Source organism: Tenrec ecaudatus, chromosome 1 (genome assembly GCF_050624435.1).
Source record: "Tenrec ecaudatus isolate mTenEca1 chromosome 1, mTenEca1.hap1, whole genome shotgun sequence".
Lineage (NCBI taxonomy): Eukaryota > Metazoa > Chordata > Mammalia > Afrosoricida > Tenrecidae > Tenrec > Tenrec ecaudatus.
In genome coordinates, this window is record NC_134530.1 from 260,255,906 (window position 1) to 260,275,926 (window position 20,021).

The window sequence follows — 20,021 nt, forward strand, 5'->3', positions numbered from 1 at the left end:
AGCAGAGGTTGTACACTGGTGCAGATAGGAGCTGGAGGCACAGGGAATCCAGGGTGGATGATACCTTCAGGACCAGGGGTGTGAGGGGCGATGCTGGGAGAGTAGAGGGTGAGTGGGTGGGAAAGGGGGAACCGATTACAAGGATCTACATGTGACCTCCTCCCTGGGGGATGGACAACAGAAAAGGGGGTGAAGGGAGACGCCAGATAGGGCAACATATGACAAAATAATAATCTATAAATTATCAAGGGCTCATGAGGGAGAGGGGAGCAGGGAGGGAGGGGAAGAAAAAGAGGACCTGATGCAAAGGGCTTAAGTGGAGAGCCAATGCTTTGAAAATGATTAGGGTGCTTTTCGGCCGGAACCGCCAACTTGCAGTGACCTGCCAAAATGACGAACACCAAGGGAAAGAGGAGGGGTACCCGCTACATGTTCTCCAGGCCCTTCAGGAAGCATGGCGTCGTTCCCCTGGCCACGTACATGCGAATCTACAAGAAAGGTGACATTGTGGACATCAAGGGCATGGGCACTGTTCAGAAGGGGATGCCACACAAATGCTACTACGGCAAAACCGGGCGCGTCTACAACGTGACCTAGCACGCTGTCGGCATTATTGTGAATAAGCAAGTCAAGGGCAAGATCCTCGCCAAGAGAATCAATGTGCGCATTGAGCACATTAAGCACTCGAAGAGCCGGGACAGCTTCCTGAAGCGCGTGAAGGAGAATGACCAGAAGAAGGAGGCCAAGGAGAAGGGCACCTGGGTGCAGCTGAAGCGCCAGCCTGCCCCTCCACGAGAGGCCCACTTTGTGCGGACCAATGGGAAGGAGCCCGAGCTGCTGGAGCCCCTCCCCTATGAGTTCATGGCCTAGTCTGAAATAAAGCTGCCCTGGAAAAGGAAAATGATTAGGGCAAAGCATGTACAGATGTGCTTTATACAGTTGATGTATGTATATGTATGGATTGTGATAAGAGTTGTATGAGCCCCTAATAAAATGTTTTAAAAAAACATGCTGGAGTAAAAATTCCTACATTACAGAATAGTAGAAGAACCATCCATACTCTTGGTCCTCTCCGGTTTCTCACCGTCTCGTATGTACCAGTGGTAACAGCCTAACGTGTGGCCTTCTAGCCTTTGTCCTCTTGTGTATTTATGGTTTGCTCTTGCTTCTGCTCTGCTGCCCAGTTTAAGAGGCAGAGAGGACTGTTTGAAGATGATGGGAAGAGGTCTCTTGCTCAGAAATCCTCTTCCACTACTTTGTGACATACTTGATATTTTTCTCATTACATCTAAGTTATTTGAGGTAAGATGCTCTTCCCAAAGAAGACCCTGTGAGCTTGCAAGCACAGTTGTGGGAGAAGGCGGCTAAGGAAGGAGGAACGCCTGAGGATGAGCCTTCCAGTTGGCAGCAGAGTGCTCGCCATGGGCATCTCCCAGGGACTACCCTTTAGCTCCTAGTCCCTAATGTTTCTCGTGCTCTGGTTCTTCTGTTAAAGTTCCTCTCTTCACACTTTTTATATTTTGGAAAAATAATAGGAAGAGTTGTTTGGATGAGATGAGGCGCAGTAACCATCCTAGTAAATGTTCATTTTCATGACAATTATGCATAGACCTAGTGTCATTTTAGTGTGTTTTTAAAAATATTTATCTATTTCTTTAAATGAAAGCTACACGGCCAGTTAGGTTCCAGTTTAGCAATTTCCACAGATTGTTCAGGACATTAGTGACACAGTGTGTCAGCACGCACTTCAGTTGGGTTTTGCCGGTTCCATTTCTAGTCCTCTAGTTTCCCCCTCCCTTATTCTTGGACTCATACTGCTCGTTTTAAGTAATCATCCGAACCTCTGGGTATAGCCTTCATTTTGTATGCTCTGTTTTACTAAAAGGTGATCGGGATAGACTAGGTTCTAGGTTTAAAGAGCGTCTTGGGGTGATAATCTCAGAGAGCCCTGTTTTTCTACATTTCTTGTTTGGCTTTTTTTTCCCTAAGAATTTGAGTTCTCCACATTTTTCACTCACTCTGTCCTAGCTCATCTATTATGACCCTGTCAGAACAGACAGTGAGAGCAGTCAGCTACCAGCTAATTCTGTCCCAGGGCAGCTGAAGTCCTAGGTCAAATAGGTTTGTTTCTTCTCCAAACTTTTGGTTACCTTCTCTTCGTAATCCTGGTGAGTAAAGACCAGTATTTGTATGTTAAATGGTTGCTCACAAGCTTTTAAGATCTCAGACTCTCTTCCCAAGGACATAGAACATGATTTTTGTGAGCTGCTTATGCCAGTTGACTGTATTACATCCCATGACACGATGGTTTTAAGCTTTCAAACCCAGAAAACACATATTTGGCTAGGACTGAGGACTGTTTCTATTTGTATCTTCAATGAGTGTATTTGCCTGCATCCACATATTTATATTTACACATATCTAAAGGGCACGCCTAGTGCCATTGTTTAGTCAGCGTTGGACTGTTAATCACAGTCGGTGGTTCAAACCTACCATCAGCTCCATGGGAGAAAGTGGAGGCTGTCTGCTCCCATAATGATATACAGCCTTGGGAACCCTATGAAAGTTTGCTGTCAGTCAGAATTGAGTCGATGACATGAGTTTGGGTTATAGATATTTTTAAGGAGCCCTAGTGGTGCAGTGGGCTACAAGGTGGGTTATTAATCGTAAGATCAACAGTTGGAAACCACCAGTGCCCCACAGGAGAAAGATGTGACTTTCTGCTCCTGTAAACTTCCAACCACAGAAGCCCACAGGGACCTGTAGGGCCAGCCTACTGCTAAGAGTCAGGGTCAGTTTGATGGCAGTGAGTTGAGTGTTGAGTTGGTAGATATTTTTAGAAGCCCTGGGGGCAGAAGTGGGTTGAGCATTGGCTTGCTAACCTAAAGGTTGACAATGTGAACTCAACTGATCCTCAGGAGAAAACTGCCTAAGTCTGCTTTCATAAAGATGTACAGCCTTTTGGAGTGGAGACCCCAAAGCCCATCTGCAGACAATTGGATTTCCCCCCACAGAAGGGTGTTTCAGTCACGGTGCAGTATAGCACCAATGAAACATACATCATTCCTCTAGTTCCTGAATGCTTCCTCCTCCCACCCCCCAGTATTATGACCCAGTTCTACCTTACAAAGCTGACTAGACCAGAGAACGCACATTGGTACAGATGAGAGCTCTTGACATATGGAATTTAGGACAGATAAACCCCTCAGGAACTGTAGGGGAGTAGTGATATCATGAGGGTAGGTGGGATGGTCGAGAAGAAGGAAAAAAGAGGAACCCATCACAAGATTGGGTATATAACATCCCCCCACCCCACCCCAAGGGAACAAATAACAGAAATGTGGGTGAAGGGAGACAAAGGACAGTGTAAGATACAAAATAATAATAACTATATAATTGACCAAGGATTCACAAGGGTGGAAGAGTTGGGGAGGGAGGGGGAAAAAGAGGAGCTTATAGTAAGGGTTCAAGTAGAAAATGTTTTAGAAATGATGATAGCAACATATGTACAAATATGTTTGATACAATTAATTATGGAATGTTGTAAGAGCCCCCAGTAAAAAAAATTTTTTTATTACAGCCTTGCAAACCATATGGAGCAGTTTTATTCTGTCGTAAAGAGTTGTTATGAGCTAGAATCAACTCAACTGCAGTGGGATTTTTTTTGTTATTGGTTGGTTCAGTTATAGATAACTATATTTGTTGTCATATATATATATATATATATATATATATATATATATACCTGTACCTATGTACCTACCTGGATAAATATGTCTGTACCCCTTTTATATACAGTCAAATATTCTTATTTATTTTTCTATTGTGATTTGGGTGAAAGTTTCCAGAACAAATTGATTTTCCAGTCCACGTTTCATACACGTTTTATAGCATTGATGGCAATACCTATAATGTAATGGCATTCTTCCCCCTCCCTCTCTGTATTTACAGTTTCTCTTCATCCTTTCCTCTCCCTTCCTGCATTCTGAGCTTTGTCATTGGGCAAATGCTGTCCCTTTGATCATGTGTACCTCCCTGGTCTTCATTGTGTTAATCTGCCATTTGGCTGAAATTTAGCCCTGGAGACCTGAAGGATGACTAATGACGCTAGTTTGTCTAATAGCAGTTGATCTCATACCAGTCAGCCTGGTTTAGGGGGTTGTTTTTTATAAAACAATTTTATTTGGGGCTCTTACAGCTCTTATAACAATCCATACATCAATTGTACACAGTATATTTTAAACATATGTTGCCATCATCATTTTCAAAACATTTTCTTTCTACTTGAGCCCTTGGTATCAACTTCTCTTTTGCACTGCCCTCCCCCACAGCCTGGTATTTTTTATGCTTTTGAGTTTTGTTCCACATTTTTCTTCCATTCTATTCAGGATCTCCTATTGTAATTTCTTTTTTTATCATTTTATTGGGGGCTCATACAACTCTTATCACAATCCATACATACATCAATTGTGTAAAGCACACGTATACATTCGTTGACCTCATCATTCTCAAAACATTTGCTTTCTGCTTTGCCTCTTGGAATCAGCTAATTTTCCCCCTTTTCCACTTCCCTCCCCATTCCCCCCCTTCATGAACCCTTGATAATTTATAAATTACTATTTTATCATATCTTACACTTCCCAGTGTCTCCCTTCACCCACTTTTCTGTTGTCCATCCCCCAGGGAGGAAGTTATATGTAGATCTTGTCATTGGGTTCCCCTTTCTATACCCCCTTCCCTCCACCCCTTTGCAAGGGATGTCTAGTTATCTACAGATGGACATTGGGTCTCCATCCCACACTCCCCCTCATTCACAATGATAATATTTTTTAATTTTATTGAGGGCTCATACAATTTTTTTCATCATACATACATCCATTGTGTCAAGCACATTTGTACATTTGTTGCCATTATCATTCTCAAAACATTTGCCTTCTATTTGAGCCCTTACTATCAGCTCCTCATTTCCCCCCGCCCTCCCCACTCCCCCTTCCTCATGAACCCTTCATCATTCATAAATTATTTTTATTTTGTTATGTGTTACACTGTCCAACATCTCCCCTGACCCACTTCTCTGTTGTCCATATCCCAGGGAGGAGGTTATACGTGGATTCTTATAATCAGTTCCCCTTTTCAACCCCACATTCCCTCCACACTCCAGGCATCACCACTCTCACCACTGGTCCTGAAGGGGTCATCTGTCCTGGATTCCCTGTGTTTTCAGTTCCTATCTTCACCAGTGTACATCCTCTGGTCTAGCCAGATATGTTAAGTAGAATTGGGATCTTTACAATGGGAGGAGAGGAAGCATTTAAAAACTAGAGGAAAGTTAAGTTATATGTTTCATCATTGCTACGCTGCACCCTGATTGGCTCATCTCATCCCCACAACCCTTCTGTAAGGGGGTGTCCAGTTACCTACTGATGGGCTTTGAGTGTCTACTCTGCACTCACCCTCATTTATAATTATATGAGTGTGCTTCTTCCATGTGGACTTTGCTGCTTCCGTGCTAGATGGCCACTTGTTTACCTTCAAGCCTTTAAGATCCCAGCCGCTATATCTTTTGATAGCCGGGCACCATCAGTCTTCTTTACCACATTTGCTTATGCACACGTTTGTCTTGAGTGATCATGTCGGGAATGTGGGTATCATGGAATGCCCGTTTAGTCGAGCAAAGTGTTCTTGTATTGAGGGAGTACGTGAGTGGAGGTCCAATGTCCATCTACTACCCTACTATTAAACCTATAAATATATGCACATATATCTATTTCCCGCATCATCATAAATATATTTACATATGTACATGCCTGTATTTAGGCCTCTGTATGCCCTTTGCCTCCTACTTTCCTCTATTTCCTTTTACTTTCCTCTTGTCCCACTATCATTCTCAGCCTTCATTTTGGTTTCAGTAATTCTTCTGTTACATTACCCTTGATCACTCCCTGACAGTCCTCTCACCCTCTCCTTGCTACTAGTTTTGAATTACTCATTGTTCCCTTGTCCCTGGGTTGGTTAACACCTCTTCCCTTCCCCTACCTCTCACTCTCGCATGTCTTCCCCCTCCCCCCCAACCGTTGGTCCCGTTGTTTTCTCCACATTGTTTATCCAGCCTGTTATCTATATAGACCTGCAGAGATAATAATATGCACATAAAATTACAGGTGGCCTTGACAGCACCAAACAAAGTGACACATAAAAAACAAGGCGACAACAGCAGCAACAACAACAAACTAACAAAAAAGCCAATGATGTAAAAAATCTAAAAGAAGAAGAAAGAAAGAAAAGCCTGTTAATAGTTCAAGGTCTGTTTGTTGAACTTTAGGAGTGTTTTCCGGTTGAGCCTGATGGGGTGCCACGCCCTGGCCCCAAAGTCTATTTTTGATACTCCCTTGTGACTTCCTTGCTCTTGGCCCCCCAACATTCTGTTGCACGCCTTTAGTGTTTTACCTCAGTGTGGTGGGGTCGGCTCGGTCACACATCCCACACTGTGTCTCGCGTGCTGTCCCATGTAGGGCCATGGGTCAGTGCAGGATGTCACACCTTGCACTGAGACCTCTCTGTGCATTGTTCACTCCGAGCAGGGCTATTGTCCTCTGAGCTTGATGGGCCGTGGTGTGTTCCACTCCCTTCCTCTCCCTTCATTTGTTTCCGCTTCCTTCTGGGTATGGTAGGTCGGTTCCTTACCCTCACCAGACCGTCTATTATCATTTTCTGTGGCACACCTTTCCATGGCGGGGGCCAGGCATATAGTCCAGTCTTTTTATGGATTCCTCCACGCGGTACGTTGCCCTCCTGGTTTGGCGTGTCATGGTGGGGTCTGTATGCACATTCCAGTTCTGTGCTATTGTAGTTTCTTTAAAGAAGTCAGCAGTGGTAGCCAGGCACCATGTAGTTCCTCTGATCTTCCAGTCATAGAGGCTGGAATTTGCGTGGTACATTTGTCGATTGCACTAATAGTTTACTTGTGTCTTATTGTTATTCTTTATTCTGGACAGAAAGAGGCTGATAGGTGCACCTTAGATGGCCACTTACAAGGTTTTAAGACTTAAGTAAAGTAGAATGTAGAGCAATATATTTGTGGATTGTGATAGTCCATTTTCCCTTTCTGTCCCTTCAGACCATGATCCTGAGCTCCTAGACCCTCAAGGTGTTTGTTTTCATAACTGTGCCCCTATATTCTCTGCTATATTCCTAGATATTTTTGTAGCACAGACAAATACATAGGTAGAAACTTCCCATTCATGCCCCCCACCCCTGTGTAGCTTTTCAAATATTCATTTTTATTTTCAGTTCCACTTTACTCATCACTAGAAATAACAGGTTACTGCCATCTATTCTGCCCCATAGGGTGACTATGAGTCAGAATCCATTTGATGGCAATGAGGTGGTTTTTGTTTTTGACCATCTAAGCATTTTTTCTCCAACCCCCTCCTCTCCTTGGTGATAACCCAATGAACATTGGTCTCTTTGCAAGTGGACTTCACAAAGTTCATGGGGAAAAATTCCATTATCTTTCCATTCTATTTTCCTATGAATTTTGTGAAGCTTGCTCACTTAGGTATCTATTTCTACCGTATATACTCGTGTATAAGCTGAGTTTCGGCACAAAATGTGCTGAAAAACTGGGGTTTGACTTATACACGGGTCAGTGGTACCCCAGCGAGGTGTAACATCTCGCTGCCCGCCCCCCCCCCCCCCCAGGTAACAGGACAATCGACCGTTATCTCACGGGTGCTTGCCGTTTCTCCACTGTTCATTCAAAGCCCCGCTGACACTGTAGGAATTTGAATGTTTGTTTACTCACATCTAACCAATCAGAGCCATCCTATGATGTGTATCTTTGAATAAGCCTTTTAAAGACCGTGTGCAAAGGATGTGGCATGAATGGATGTCATCTGGTCAAGCCTGACTAACAAAAGGAGGAAATCTCATGAAACCTGACATAGAGTTAATAGCAAAGTGGGTTCGAGATGCATGGGAAGACATTCTAGAAGACATGGTGCGACGTGCCTTCCAGGAATGTAGTATTAGTAATGCTATGGATGGCAGTGAAGACTGCGCTTTGTATGAAAATGACAGCAGTGATGGTGATGACGGCGATCTCAGTGAGGACATAGTCTATGATGACCTCACACTAGCTGAAGCTCTGCATTGGGATACGGATGATGATGAGGAATCCAGTTTTGAAGGATTTTAACTCTACATTTTAGCTTGGTTGCTGATTGAGCTTAGGGAATAGTACTCTTAAGGTATCAACAATGATACCTTTTTGTTGAATTTATTTTCCACTTACTGTGCTGGTTTACTAATGTTAAATGACTTGTCCTTTTATTTATGTTTTTTATTTAAAATAAATATTTAAATACATTACCCCACTGATGTCTCAATTTTTAGTAATTTTATTTTCATTTGTTTTGATTATTGAAACTCACCAGCAGCTTCTGTATTTTCCACCCTAGTCTTATACTCGAGTCAGTCAGTTTTTCTTGTTTCCCAGGTAATAGTTAGGTACCTCAGCTTATACTCAGGTTGGCTTATATTCGAGTATATACAGTATTTTCTTTTCTTTTTTTTAGTATTTTCTTATTAAAAGGGCTCACCCAATATTTATTCCTTTTATGCTTGACTTATTCTATCTTATACCCTTTAGATTAAATAGTATTGTATTTTTTAATTTCAGTGTCCATGTGTTGAGTACAAAATATAGAAATATAATGGAGTTTTGTATTTTGGAATTGAATCCTACCTGTGACGCTGTTGAACACTTCCTTTAATTTTAGGAGTTTATTTTTAGACTACCAAAAGAGACGGTTTTCTCTTTTCCTTTTTATTTCCTTATCTTGCCCGATTGTTTGACTGAAATTTTCACCACTATATTGACTAAAGGAGGAAATCACCCACTCTTACTGTAATGTTAGCTCTGTTGCTGTTGTAAATGCCATTCTGAGGTATTTAAATATCCTGACTGGATATTAATTTTTGTCAAATACCTGTTAAATATTCAGATATATCCATATGATTTTTTTATCTTTAGTCTATTCACTATTTTTCAAACACCAAAATCAATCTCAGGAAGAAACCTCATATGGTTAAGTTAAATAATCCTTTTTATATATTTCTGAGTTCAATTTGTTAATATTTTAAGAATGTGTTCTGCCAGTGGGGGTCAGTTCCGGCTGCCTGTGAGACATTTCTGTGAAAAAGAACAAAAAAAGAAATAATGTGTGTATTCATGAAGGATATTGACCTAAAGGGTTTTTGTTTGGTTACTTGGTGTTTTGTTTTTTCCCAAGACTGCGTTTGGTTATGGTATTAAGGTAATACTCACTTCATAAAGACAAAGTCCCATCGTGACATGAATGCTTTTTGACTACGAGCTGAATTGTTGGCAGTTCAAACCCAGAGGTGCTTTAGACGACATCCCTGCTGATCTACTTCTGAAATCTGTGTTTTCTGATGGTCTTAGGCAAACCCCTGTGAAAGGGTCGTTCAGCCCCCAAAGGGGTCATAACCCACAGTTTGAGAACCATAGACGATGCTCATTTGTTTGTTTTTTGATGTGAAGGGGATTGGGCATTTGGAGTTCAGTCCACTAGTCAGATTGCTAATCAAGTTTTCTATTTAGAGGTTCTGAAAAGATTGCAGTAACACTGCAACAAAAGTCTCCTTTGTGGCAGATGGGGGATTGCTTTTGCCACCACAACGATGCACCTGCTCATTCAGCCATGTCGTTGTGCCAGTTTTGGGCAAACAGCATGCCTCTCTTGCCCCATGCACCTTACTTATCTGACCTCACTCAATGCCACTTCTTTTTGTTTCCTTCAGTGTAGAGGGACATGAAAGTACAGAGATTTAACGATGTCGAAGGGGTGAAGAAAAAAAGGGAGGTTCTGTCAGCCGTTTCTAAGAATGGAATTTCAGGTTTGACACATGTATAAGTGTAATGGAAAGTAACATGCTAAGATTGTTTTGTAAAAATAATTCAATACATAAGCTTTGGGTGGGGGGAATTGGTTGGGTTTGTTTGGAGTAGGTACCCCTTTGTATCCTGTAAACAGATAGAGCCTCAGAACCCACAAGGGCAGTTCTGAGCTGGGATTGACTTGATGGCACTGAGTTTGTTTGGGGCCTGGAGATTTTTGATGGGGGTTATTTAAAATAACATTCTGTTTCATTAGTGATTATTTTAAAATAAGCCAATCCCACTGCCTTTCGCTTGATTCCAACTGATGGGGATTCTGTACAGGGCTTCTGAAGCTGTAAGTCTTTACTAGAACAGGTAGTCTCACCTTTCTCCCAGGAGTAGTGGCTGCTGAGTTTGGACTGCCAGCCTCTGGTTAACAGGGCACCACTTACCCACGGTGCCACCAGGGCACTGTGGCTTATGAAACTTATCCAAGACTGTAAATCTTCGCAGGAATTACCTCATCTTTCTCCCATGTTTAATAGCTATAGGGTTTTTGAAATGATATTTTATATTAGGTGAGTTGTGGAAGTTTGTGTTTCTCAAGAAATTGGTCCATTCCACCTAAGTTGTCAGATTTATGGGGATAGAGTTGTCCATTGTGTTCCTTTATTTTCCTGTCAGCATCTGAAGGGGATGAGCTATCCCTCCATTCCTTCCCTATATTAGTGATTTGTACCTTCTCTCTTCCTTTTGTCAGTTCGTGAGCAGTTTTTCAGTTACATTGGCCTTTTTATGGAACTTGTTCTTTGTTTCACTGATATTCTCTTGTATTTTTCTTACTTCAGTTTCATTTATTTCTTTATTATTTCTTCTTGCTATAAGTTTTTCCTCTTTTTCTAGGTTTTTGAGAGTAGGGATAAATGATTGAGACGTTTCCTCTTCTAAAATGTATGTCTTTAGTGGTGTAAATTTCTGAGTACTTTATTTAGCTCAGTGCTATATTTAGCTCAAAGTACTATATTTAGCTCAATGCTATAAATTTTGCTGTGCTGTATTCTCTTTGAATTCAGTATTACTGTTTAGTTCTCCTTGAGAGTTCCTCTTCAATTCATGAATTGTACAGATGTGTGGTGTGTAGTTTCCAACTGATCGAAAATGTTCATATTGTCCTTATGTTAGTAATTTTTTTTAGTAAATCATTTTATTGGGGGCTCTTACAGCTCTTAAAACGATCCATATATCAATTGTATCAAGCACTGGTTTCTATTTTGATTCTGTTGTGGCTGAAGAATGCATTCTGTATGAGTTTAATTCTTTTAAATGTGTTTGATTTGGTTTGGGACTTATTGTTTGCTATATGTACATTTGGATTGGCATGGTGGACTCAAACCTACCAATGATCGTGGGGGTGACCCAGGACCGGGCAGTGTTTTGTCTTGTACATACGGTTGCTATGAGTTGGGACCAACTTGATGATACCTGACAATAGCATATATGCATATAAAATCCCTACGTCATTTTTCTCCTATGTATTCTTGATGATTGACCTTTTTATTATCTAATACCCCTCTGTTCTCTAGTAACCTTTTTTAGTTTGAAATTTCAATTTTATTTTTCTGTCGCCAGTCTTGTTTGCTGTGATTATTTACACGGTATATCTTTTTTCATTCTTTCACTTTCACCTATAATATTTGAAGTGAGTTTCTTATGGAGCACATAAAATGTGTTATGCTTTTTTATCCAATATGCCAATCTCTTTCAGTGTAAATTATTTAGACAATTTACGTTTAATGTCTTATGAAAGGACCTCTGTTAGCATAATTCTGCTGGGATTGCAAGATCAGCAGTTCAAGACCACCAGCCATTCTGTGGGAGAAAGACAGGACTTTCTACTCCTGTATACAACTGCAATCTCAGAAACTCACGGAGGCAGTTCTACCAATTGACATTGACTCGGTGGTAGTGAATTTAGTTTGCTCTCTCTGGTTTTCGATTCTCTCATCTCCTTCCTGCCTCTCTGAGGGCTACTGAAATCTGTTTTAGAATCCCCTTTGATTATAAATTTAGAGTGCTTTTGAGCAGTTCTAGTGACTGCTCCAGGTAGTCTTTACATAAGAGCTTATCTCAGTTACTTTCGCCGTCACTCTATCAGTGTGAATAAGAGAGAGAAGCATGCCTCCTGTTTTATTCCTTTATTTCTCCCCTGCAAACATTTAGAACCATCTCAAGGACTGTTAAAAAATTTTTTGTTTGCATGGTCAAACATAATTTTCATAAGGAAAATCTATTGTATTTACTCCTATTTCTTCATTCATGATACCCCAAGGTTGCTCCTTCTATCATTTTCCTTCTCTGTAGAGAACTTTTGCCAGTATTTTAGGGTAAATCTGCTGGTAACAAATTATCTTAATTTTCAAAAATAATACTTTGATCCACCTCTTGCGACTCCCCCCCCCCCCCTTTTTTCCTTGAAGGATGCTTTCAATGAGTAAGCTTCAGGGCGGGCAGGTCTTTTCTTCCAGCATTTGAAAAGTACGGTGCCTCAGTGGTATCTAATACGAAATCCGCTGTGCTTCAATTGTTTTCTCCCTGATAGGTAAGCTGTCATTTGTTATGCTTGTTTTCAAGATTTTTTTCTTTTTTTTGTTTTACAGAAGTTTAATTTTTATATGTTTTAGCATGGATTTCTTTGGGTTTATCACTTTTGGGACTCACTCAACTTTTTGAATGTGGATATTATGTTGTGGTGGTTAGGTGCTGACTCATAGTGATAATGTATACAACAGAATGAAACACTATCTGTCAGCGATTCTCAACCTGTGGGTCACGACCCCTTTGGGAGTCAAACGACCCTGAGGAACTGTATGAAAGGGTGGCAGCATCAGGAAGGTTGAGAACCACTGCTTTATGTGGACCTGTGTCATCCTCGCAATTGTTACTAATTTGAGCACATTGTTGTCGCCTGTGTGGCAGTCGATCTCATGGCAAGTCGTCTTCTTCAAGGGCCCTCTACTTTATTGAGCATGATGCCCCTTCTTTGGGACTGATCTCTTGATAGCATGCCCAAAGTTGGGGGGTGAAGTCTCTGCATCTACGCTTCCTGGCTGCACTTTGTCCAACAGGTTGGTTGGTTCTGTGGCAGTCCGTGGTCCTCTGAGTAATCTTCACCATCCGTCCTTCTCCGGTTTCCCTTCTTCCTTGCCCAACTCTCACACGCATTTGAGGCCATTGAACAGATCATGGCTTGGGTCATGTTTCACCTTAGCCCTAAATACATTGTTTGATCTATTCACCACTATTTTCAAAAGCACTGATTATAGCAACTTCATTGTTTTTCCCATTCATCATGATATTGCTTATTAGTCAGTTGTGGGAATTTTTGTTTTCTTCATGTTGAGGTGTAATTCATACTCAGTGTTGTACACGATCTGCATTTGTAAGTGCTTCAGGTCCTTTTTCATCTTCAGCAAGCAAGGTTGTGTCGCCCACGTACCACAGGTTGTTAAGGAGCCTTCCTCTAGCCCTGGTGCTGGTGCCACGTTTTCTGGGGTTCACCTTCTTAGAAAATTGGCTCAGCATACAGATTGAATAACTACGGTGAGAGGGTCAAGCCCTGCCCCACACTTTTCCTGACTTTAGACCAAGCAGTACCTCATTTTGTGTTCAAACAACTGCCTCTTGATCTATGTGTTCTGGAATTCCCAACTTTCGCAGTTTCATCCATAATTTGTTTTAATGCACATAGCTGTATGACTTTGCATAGTCAGTAAAATACAGGTGAACCTCTTCCTAGTATTAACTGCTTTCAACCAAGATCCATCTGGCATCTGCTGTCACCCTTGTTCTCCGTCCTTTTCCAAATCCACATTGCATTTCTAGCAGTTCCCTGTTGACATACTGCTACAGCCATTTTTAAACGATCTTTCGTAAAAGTTCATTCTTGTATAATATTACTGGAAACTCTGCTGAAACCTGTCCACCTTGAGTGACCACTCTGGTATTTGAAATACTGATGACATAGCTTCTAATTTCATAGCACCACACAAGCCACCATAGTCTGAAAACCTGGCAGATAATTGTGTTTATAATTTTAAGGAGTGAAATTTTATTTTGGTATATCCTAGAAACCTGATTCAGTTTCCCTATATTTTATATTAAAATCATGTGGATATATTGTGTTTTTTATGAAGGTTGCTAATGTATTAGGTTGGGGGGTTCATTGCCCACATGGTTACTTAAATTTCAGTGTCAGACTTATTTGTGGTACCAGAATTTATTAATTTTCAAAGAGTAGTATGCTTATAGAGTCAGCAGTATAAACCTATTTTTAAAATTTAACATAATTCTAATGTCACTCTTTTATGAGTTTAATTGTAACCATTTGGCAATCGAGTGATTGAATAGGCTTACTCTTTGAGTAAATGATCAGTGTGGTTCTTAAGCTAGACCTAGGCCTACTGTCAGAATAATAGTCTGTAAAAGTATTACAGTGGTCACATTAAAGAAATAGATTATTAAGCTTAATTGAGCGAGCAAAGTGGGTCTGTCTGCTCTGCACACATGGGGTCGTCATGAGTCGGAATCCAGAGTCTACAGCAACTGACAGCAATTTGTCATTTTCCCCAAAGTGTTTGGTTACTCCCTCTCTTCATCTGTTACTGTTTTAACAAATAAGATTGGCTTAGAATCTATGATCATCTGAAGGGAGATGCCAGATAGGGCAAGATATGACAAAACAATAATTTATAAATTATCAAGGACTCATGAGGGAGGGGGGAGCGGGAAGGGAAGGGAAAAAAGAGGACTTGATGCAAAGGGCTTAGGTGGAGAGCAAATACTTTGAAAATGATTAGGGCAAAGCATGTACAGATGTGCTTTATACAATTGATATATGTATAGATTGTGATAAGAGTTGTATGAGTCCCTAATAAAATGTTAAAAAAAAAGAATTGTATGAACCCCCAATAAATTTTTTTTAAAGAAAATCATCAACTTTACTGCTATAAAAAAAAATCTATGATCATTATTTAGGAGTAAATTCATAGCAATTGTTTTATAATTATTTTACCCAGTGTCCTTTTTATCTTTCAGATTTTTTATTTAAATTCTTGGTAATTGGAAATGCAGGAACTGGCAAGTCTTGCTTACTTCATCAGTTTATTGAAAAAAAATGTAAGTGACATTAAACCATCAATCTTTCTTGCATGTCTTATTCTGAGAATGCATGCTTGCTCACATTTATTTTGCAGTAAAGCTTCTGAATTTTTTCCAGAAAGTCATGTTTTAAAAGTATTTTTAGATCAAGTATTTGTGCTTTAAACTTTAAGTTAGCATCTTAATAATATACTTCATTCAGTTTTCAACATAAAGTACACATTTTACAGGTGCTAAGAGTTACGCTGTGCTTATGTTGGGATGGCAGAAGAGCCCTTTGGCAGGAACCCCATGTCCTACCAGAGAACTTTAGTGACTCCATTTTGGAAATATTTTGGTGCTCCTTCTAGCCTTGTAATCTCAAAGGGCAGTTATTTCACCAATTCTGTTTTCCAGGTAAGGAAATGGGTTTAGAGAAATTGGCTATGTGCTTTTGGTTTAATCATTGAGTAATGGTAGGTTAAGACTTTTGGCCAGAGACGCAGCTTTTTCCATTAATCTGCATTGTTTTGGTAAAGTAGGTTGAGTTTTTATACCAAACTCTGGAAAATCTCTGCAGAATGGAAAAGACTTTAGAACTGGACGGCCCTTCTAGTAAATAGTGCTTTATGATAATTGAGAGAATTCTGGAAAATGGCCTGTATATTTAGCAGCAGTTGGGTGAAGGCTCAAAAGCAGAGCGAGTTTGACTTAATGATAAGGGCGTCTGCATAAACTATCATGTGAAAGCTGCCGTCTAGTTGATTCTTACTCTTAGTGACCCTAGATGAGCTACCATAGATAGTGAGGAAAAGGGGGCGGGGAGTGGAGGAGACAGTATAAGATATGCTGACAACAAGTTTTAAAGAAAGGAATTCTAGACATTTTTCCTACTCCCACCATTTCATTAACCAAAAGATCTCATTGGAGCCTCTGTTTAGTGAGATGAACCTAACATGGGTTAATGACCAAACCTGGTCCCTACTGAACTTAACAAGTATTATTCACTGAGTGACTCAAGTTACTTCATAGGTTGTCAAGGCTTTACATTGTACAGTCTCGGAAAGTAATGCCCAAAAGATATTGGACCAAGTATTCAACTTGGTTAATCATTCTCCCATCTGTGGGAAAATTCCCTTTGATGATGATGTTGTGTGCAATTGAGTCGATTCTGACTCATTGTGACCCTCCCTATATGACTGAGTAGAACTAAACACTCCCCCTCCCCCCCCACCCCCCAATAAGGCATCCTGGCTGTAATGTGTGTAGGAGCTATCACCAGGTTTTCTCCTGTGAAGCCATTGGTGGGTTCTAACAAGTGTCCTTTCAGTTAGCAGCCAGCCACTTAACCATTAGTCCCCCACCAGGGTGCCATTCCCGTTGATCCTGAAAAAAACTCACTGCTAGTGAGTCAAAACCAACTCATAGTAACCCTATAAGACAGGGGAGAACTGCCCCTGGGATTTTGAGTCTCTAACACAAAACCACTAGGCCTCTGGGGCTCCCCTAATTCCTCATGATGGAACCTAGTGTGCGTGTTTGGGCTAGTCTTGGAATGCTTATCGTGGCCACATTGTAATGAAGATGCATTTGGCCTTTGAGTGTCTCTGTTGGGAAACTTGTATTCTGTTGTTTGCCCGACCCTTTAATTCATATAGGATGTATATACTAGTTCTATACTACTAGGATGTATATACTAGTTTTGTACTGCCTCAGTACGAATCAACAATAATCAATTGTTGTCAAGTCAGCTCCAGTGCATAGCAACCTCATGTACGTCAGTGTTGAACTTTGTTTCTTAGGGTTTTTCAAGAAGTAAATCACCAGACCTTTCTTCCAAGGTGCCTCTGAGTTGACAGAAACCTCCAAAATTTCAGTTAATAGCCAAACACAGTAACCCTCTATATTCACTCAGAAAACAACACAATTTTCAAAAGGGCATCCTTGATTTATATATATATATATATATATATATATATATATATATATATATATATATATATAGAGAGAGAGAGAGAGAGAGAGATTTAAATTTTGTTTTACAGTTATAAAGTGGAAACTGGTCAGTAGACTATAAAAACCAAACTCACTACCATCAAGTCAATTCTGACTCATACTCTTCCACTATCACCACCACCACCACCCCCACACACACACACACAGTGGGGCAGGTTCCAGCTGCTGACCTGGTTCCCAGCTCAATTTGTACCACTACATCACCTGGGCTCCAGGTCAATAGGTTATGTATCTATTAGCCTATCCTTTTATTATCACAGAAATATCCTTTTACAGACAATTTATTGGAGTTTATCATATGAACTTTTGCTTGCCTTCTGCTCTTTCAAAAAGATATTGATTTCTTCAACATATTTTTTTCAGAATTCTCAACATTGGATAGCTATAATATGCAAAGTGGTTTTCATTTTGACTCTGCCCTTTTCTTCTGTAATCTTATTTGTAAATCATTTTCTTTTATGGGCCGTAGTACTTTTCCTTCCTTTTATTTCTTTGAAGTACTTATTCAAATAGTTTCAGCATTACAACCTCATTAATGACTGATGTGCAAATCCTTCCAGGATGATATGCTGGCATATTTTACCGTCCCCGTTTGTGAAAACATTAATGGATAGTAAGACGTGTGGATACCCCATAGCCTAAGTCTTCCATTTGTGAGAAGGCTTTTGAGGGAAAATGTTGTCATCTCTTTGAAAGTAGGGACTGGTGTATTCGATATGAGACAGGAATGTTTTTGTTAGCTGGCTGTCCAAACACATGACTGAATTCAATTACGTTTGCCATTGACTAAACCCTTAATTTTAGTTTTACTGGTTTAAATTGGTAAGCATTGTTTCCTGAATGTTCTAAAATTAAATATCTTGTTGTTCTTGTTTTTCTTTTTTAGTCAAAGATGACTCAAATCATACAATAGGAGTGGAATTTGGTTCAAAGATAATAAATGTTGGCGGTAAATATGTAAAGTTACAGATATGGGATACAGCAGGACAAGAGCGATTCAGGTAGCTTTTTCTCTTAATAAAAGTATTTGAAAATTGGATTGAATTAATATATATTTTTTAACTAAATAGCTCTCCACTTTGCCTCCAGAAGGTTTAATTGAAAGATAAATAAAATTGTTTAGCTTAGACAACATTATTTTCTAACAAATATATTCAAACGCACAGAGTGAATGCACTTTAGAGGCTAACATTCTGTGGGGATGGCGACTTAATTGGGAGGACTGTATAGTGTGCTTTTTAGATTAAAATCACGGCAGAGTCACAGTGCTGTCCCAGCTCACATTACCCTAAGTATAGTCATTTTGCATCCAGCTGAAAACCACTCTCTCCAACACAAACTGCTCCGAGCAATCTGCCACTGTGGCACCAACCTAACCGTCCTTTGTGGCGCTCACAACAGCCAGCATACCCTCACCCTGCCCCCCTGGCCTGGCCTGGAAAAGAAAATCCAGAGAACCTGCACCTGCGCCAAGCTCCCCTCTCTGTGCCTTGCCACTAGCTTGACAGGATCAGCACCCGCTTCAGCAGCGTGTAGCTGTACGGGGCCGAACCCTTTGGAGAATAGCATTTGGGGTCAGAGTGGGTTAGACAATAGTGGACACTCTGAACGTCAGCACAATAGAGACTTTGTCCTCCTTGGTAAGTGTCGCTGAAGGTTCTCATTAATCTCACTATAGCAGGGCAAACAATACCTATTTTTAAAAAGATTTTAAAATAGTTCTTGTCGAGTCTTTGTGTTTGGGATTTAAAAAATTATGTTCTACATTAACTCTAGCTTGCTCTGCTGGTTTCTATATATTCCACTAAGTTTCCTCCACACTTTGGTTATAGTACAGTCATAATTGATGTTTGGTATGATGCCCTCAGACCACTGCAGAGTTGTAAAAGAGCAAAAATGAGATGACATGCTTAGTATTCTATAGCTCCGTGGGCAAGGAAGTACATAGTATTGTAGCTTCTCACACATCTGCAGAGACCCACAGTTTCAGAATTCAATTCAGTATAGCTCACCCCCTATTGCAAGCATTTCACTTAATATATGTATGAGGATGCTTCAGAAAGTTTATGGAAAAATAAAATGAAAAGATAATGGGCTTTTCCCACAAAACTCTCCGAAGTATCCTTATCTATCACTTAATATATATGAATGCAATGTATTTATGGTAGACATCTTGATATTATGGTAGCCATCTTTTATCACAACTATTTTTCTGAAAGTGCTGATTAAACATGGTGTGATTCAATTGGTACACAATAACTGAAATAGTATTCGCTCAAAAAGACCAACGTGGCAGTGGAATGTGACCACTAAGGGAGTGAGACTCCAGTTCCTGTGAAATTTCAGAACACTAGGGGTAAAGAAAAGATACAGAAGGTTCAAAAAAGATACAAAAGAATTACAAGACAAAAACTGGTTACATATAGAGTTAGACATTGGAATGGCATTAGACTATTCAACAGCAACACTGTAGAGTAGAAAAACTTGGAACATGGCCTTTAACATTCAGTGTGAATTTAGGACCTAGAATTCTAACGTAGCCAAACGATCAATTAAGCGTGAGAGTAAAATCAGATGCCTTCCTATATGCAACCGGGGGACACACGAGGGGTTACTCCCCACCTCTAGAAAGTTCATCTGAAAGGGAGGGGAGTGAGACCGGAAGGGAAAATTAAGCCAGCAAAGTCATTCCCCGCTTGCAGAGCCCTGGTGGCTCAGTGACTAAGTGCTAACCTCCACCTGAGCGGCCTGGTTTGAACCCACGTAGCCGCTGTGACGGAGAGAAGACCTGGTAGTGTGCCCCGCAGGGAGCACAGCCTGGGAAACTGAGGCAGTTCGGCTCTGTGGTTGAGACAGAAACTACTCGAAGGCACATAACTACAAGTGGGATAGAGTGCTGCTCTTCCTCGACTCTAAGAGGCCACGTTGGGGAAAACTGAAACTCTTACCTTGGTCATTCTGCCAG

General features: G+C 40.5%; 1 protein-coding gene and 1 pseudogene across 1 annotated transcript in view; both read left to right on the forward strand.

Annotated features, from left to right (window-relative positions):
- RAB4A (RAB4A, member RAS oncogene family) overlaps positions 1-20,021 on the forward strand; it is a 57,455-nt gene that overhangs the window by 17,865 nt on the left and 19,569 nt on the right. The window contains exons 2-3 of the mRNA XM_075531709.1: positions 14,999-15,079; positions 17,943-18,057. Coding sequence (XP_075387824.1) covers positions 14,999-15,079; positions 17,943-18,057 — 196 coding nt within the window. The remainder of the gene's footprint in view (positions 1-14,998; positions 15,080-17,942; positions 18,058-20,021) is intronic.
- On the forward strand, positions 363-901 carry LOC142437453 (large ribosomal subunit protein eL21 pseudogene; annotated as a pseudogene).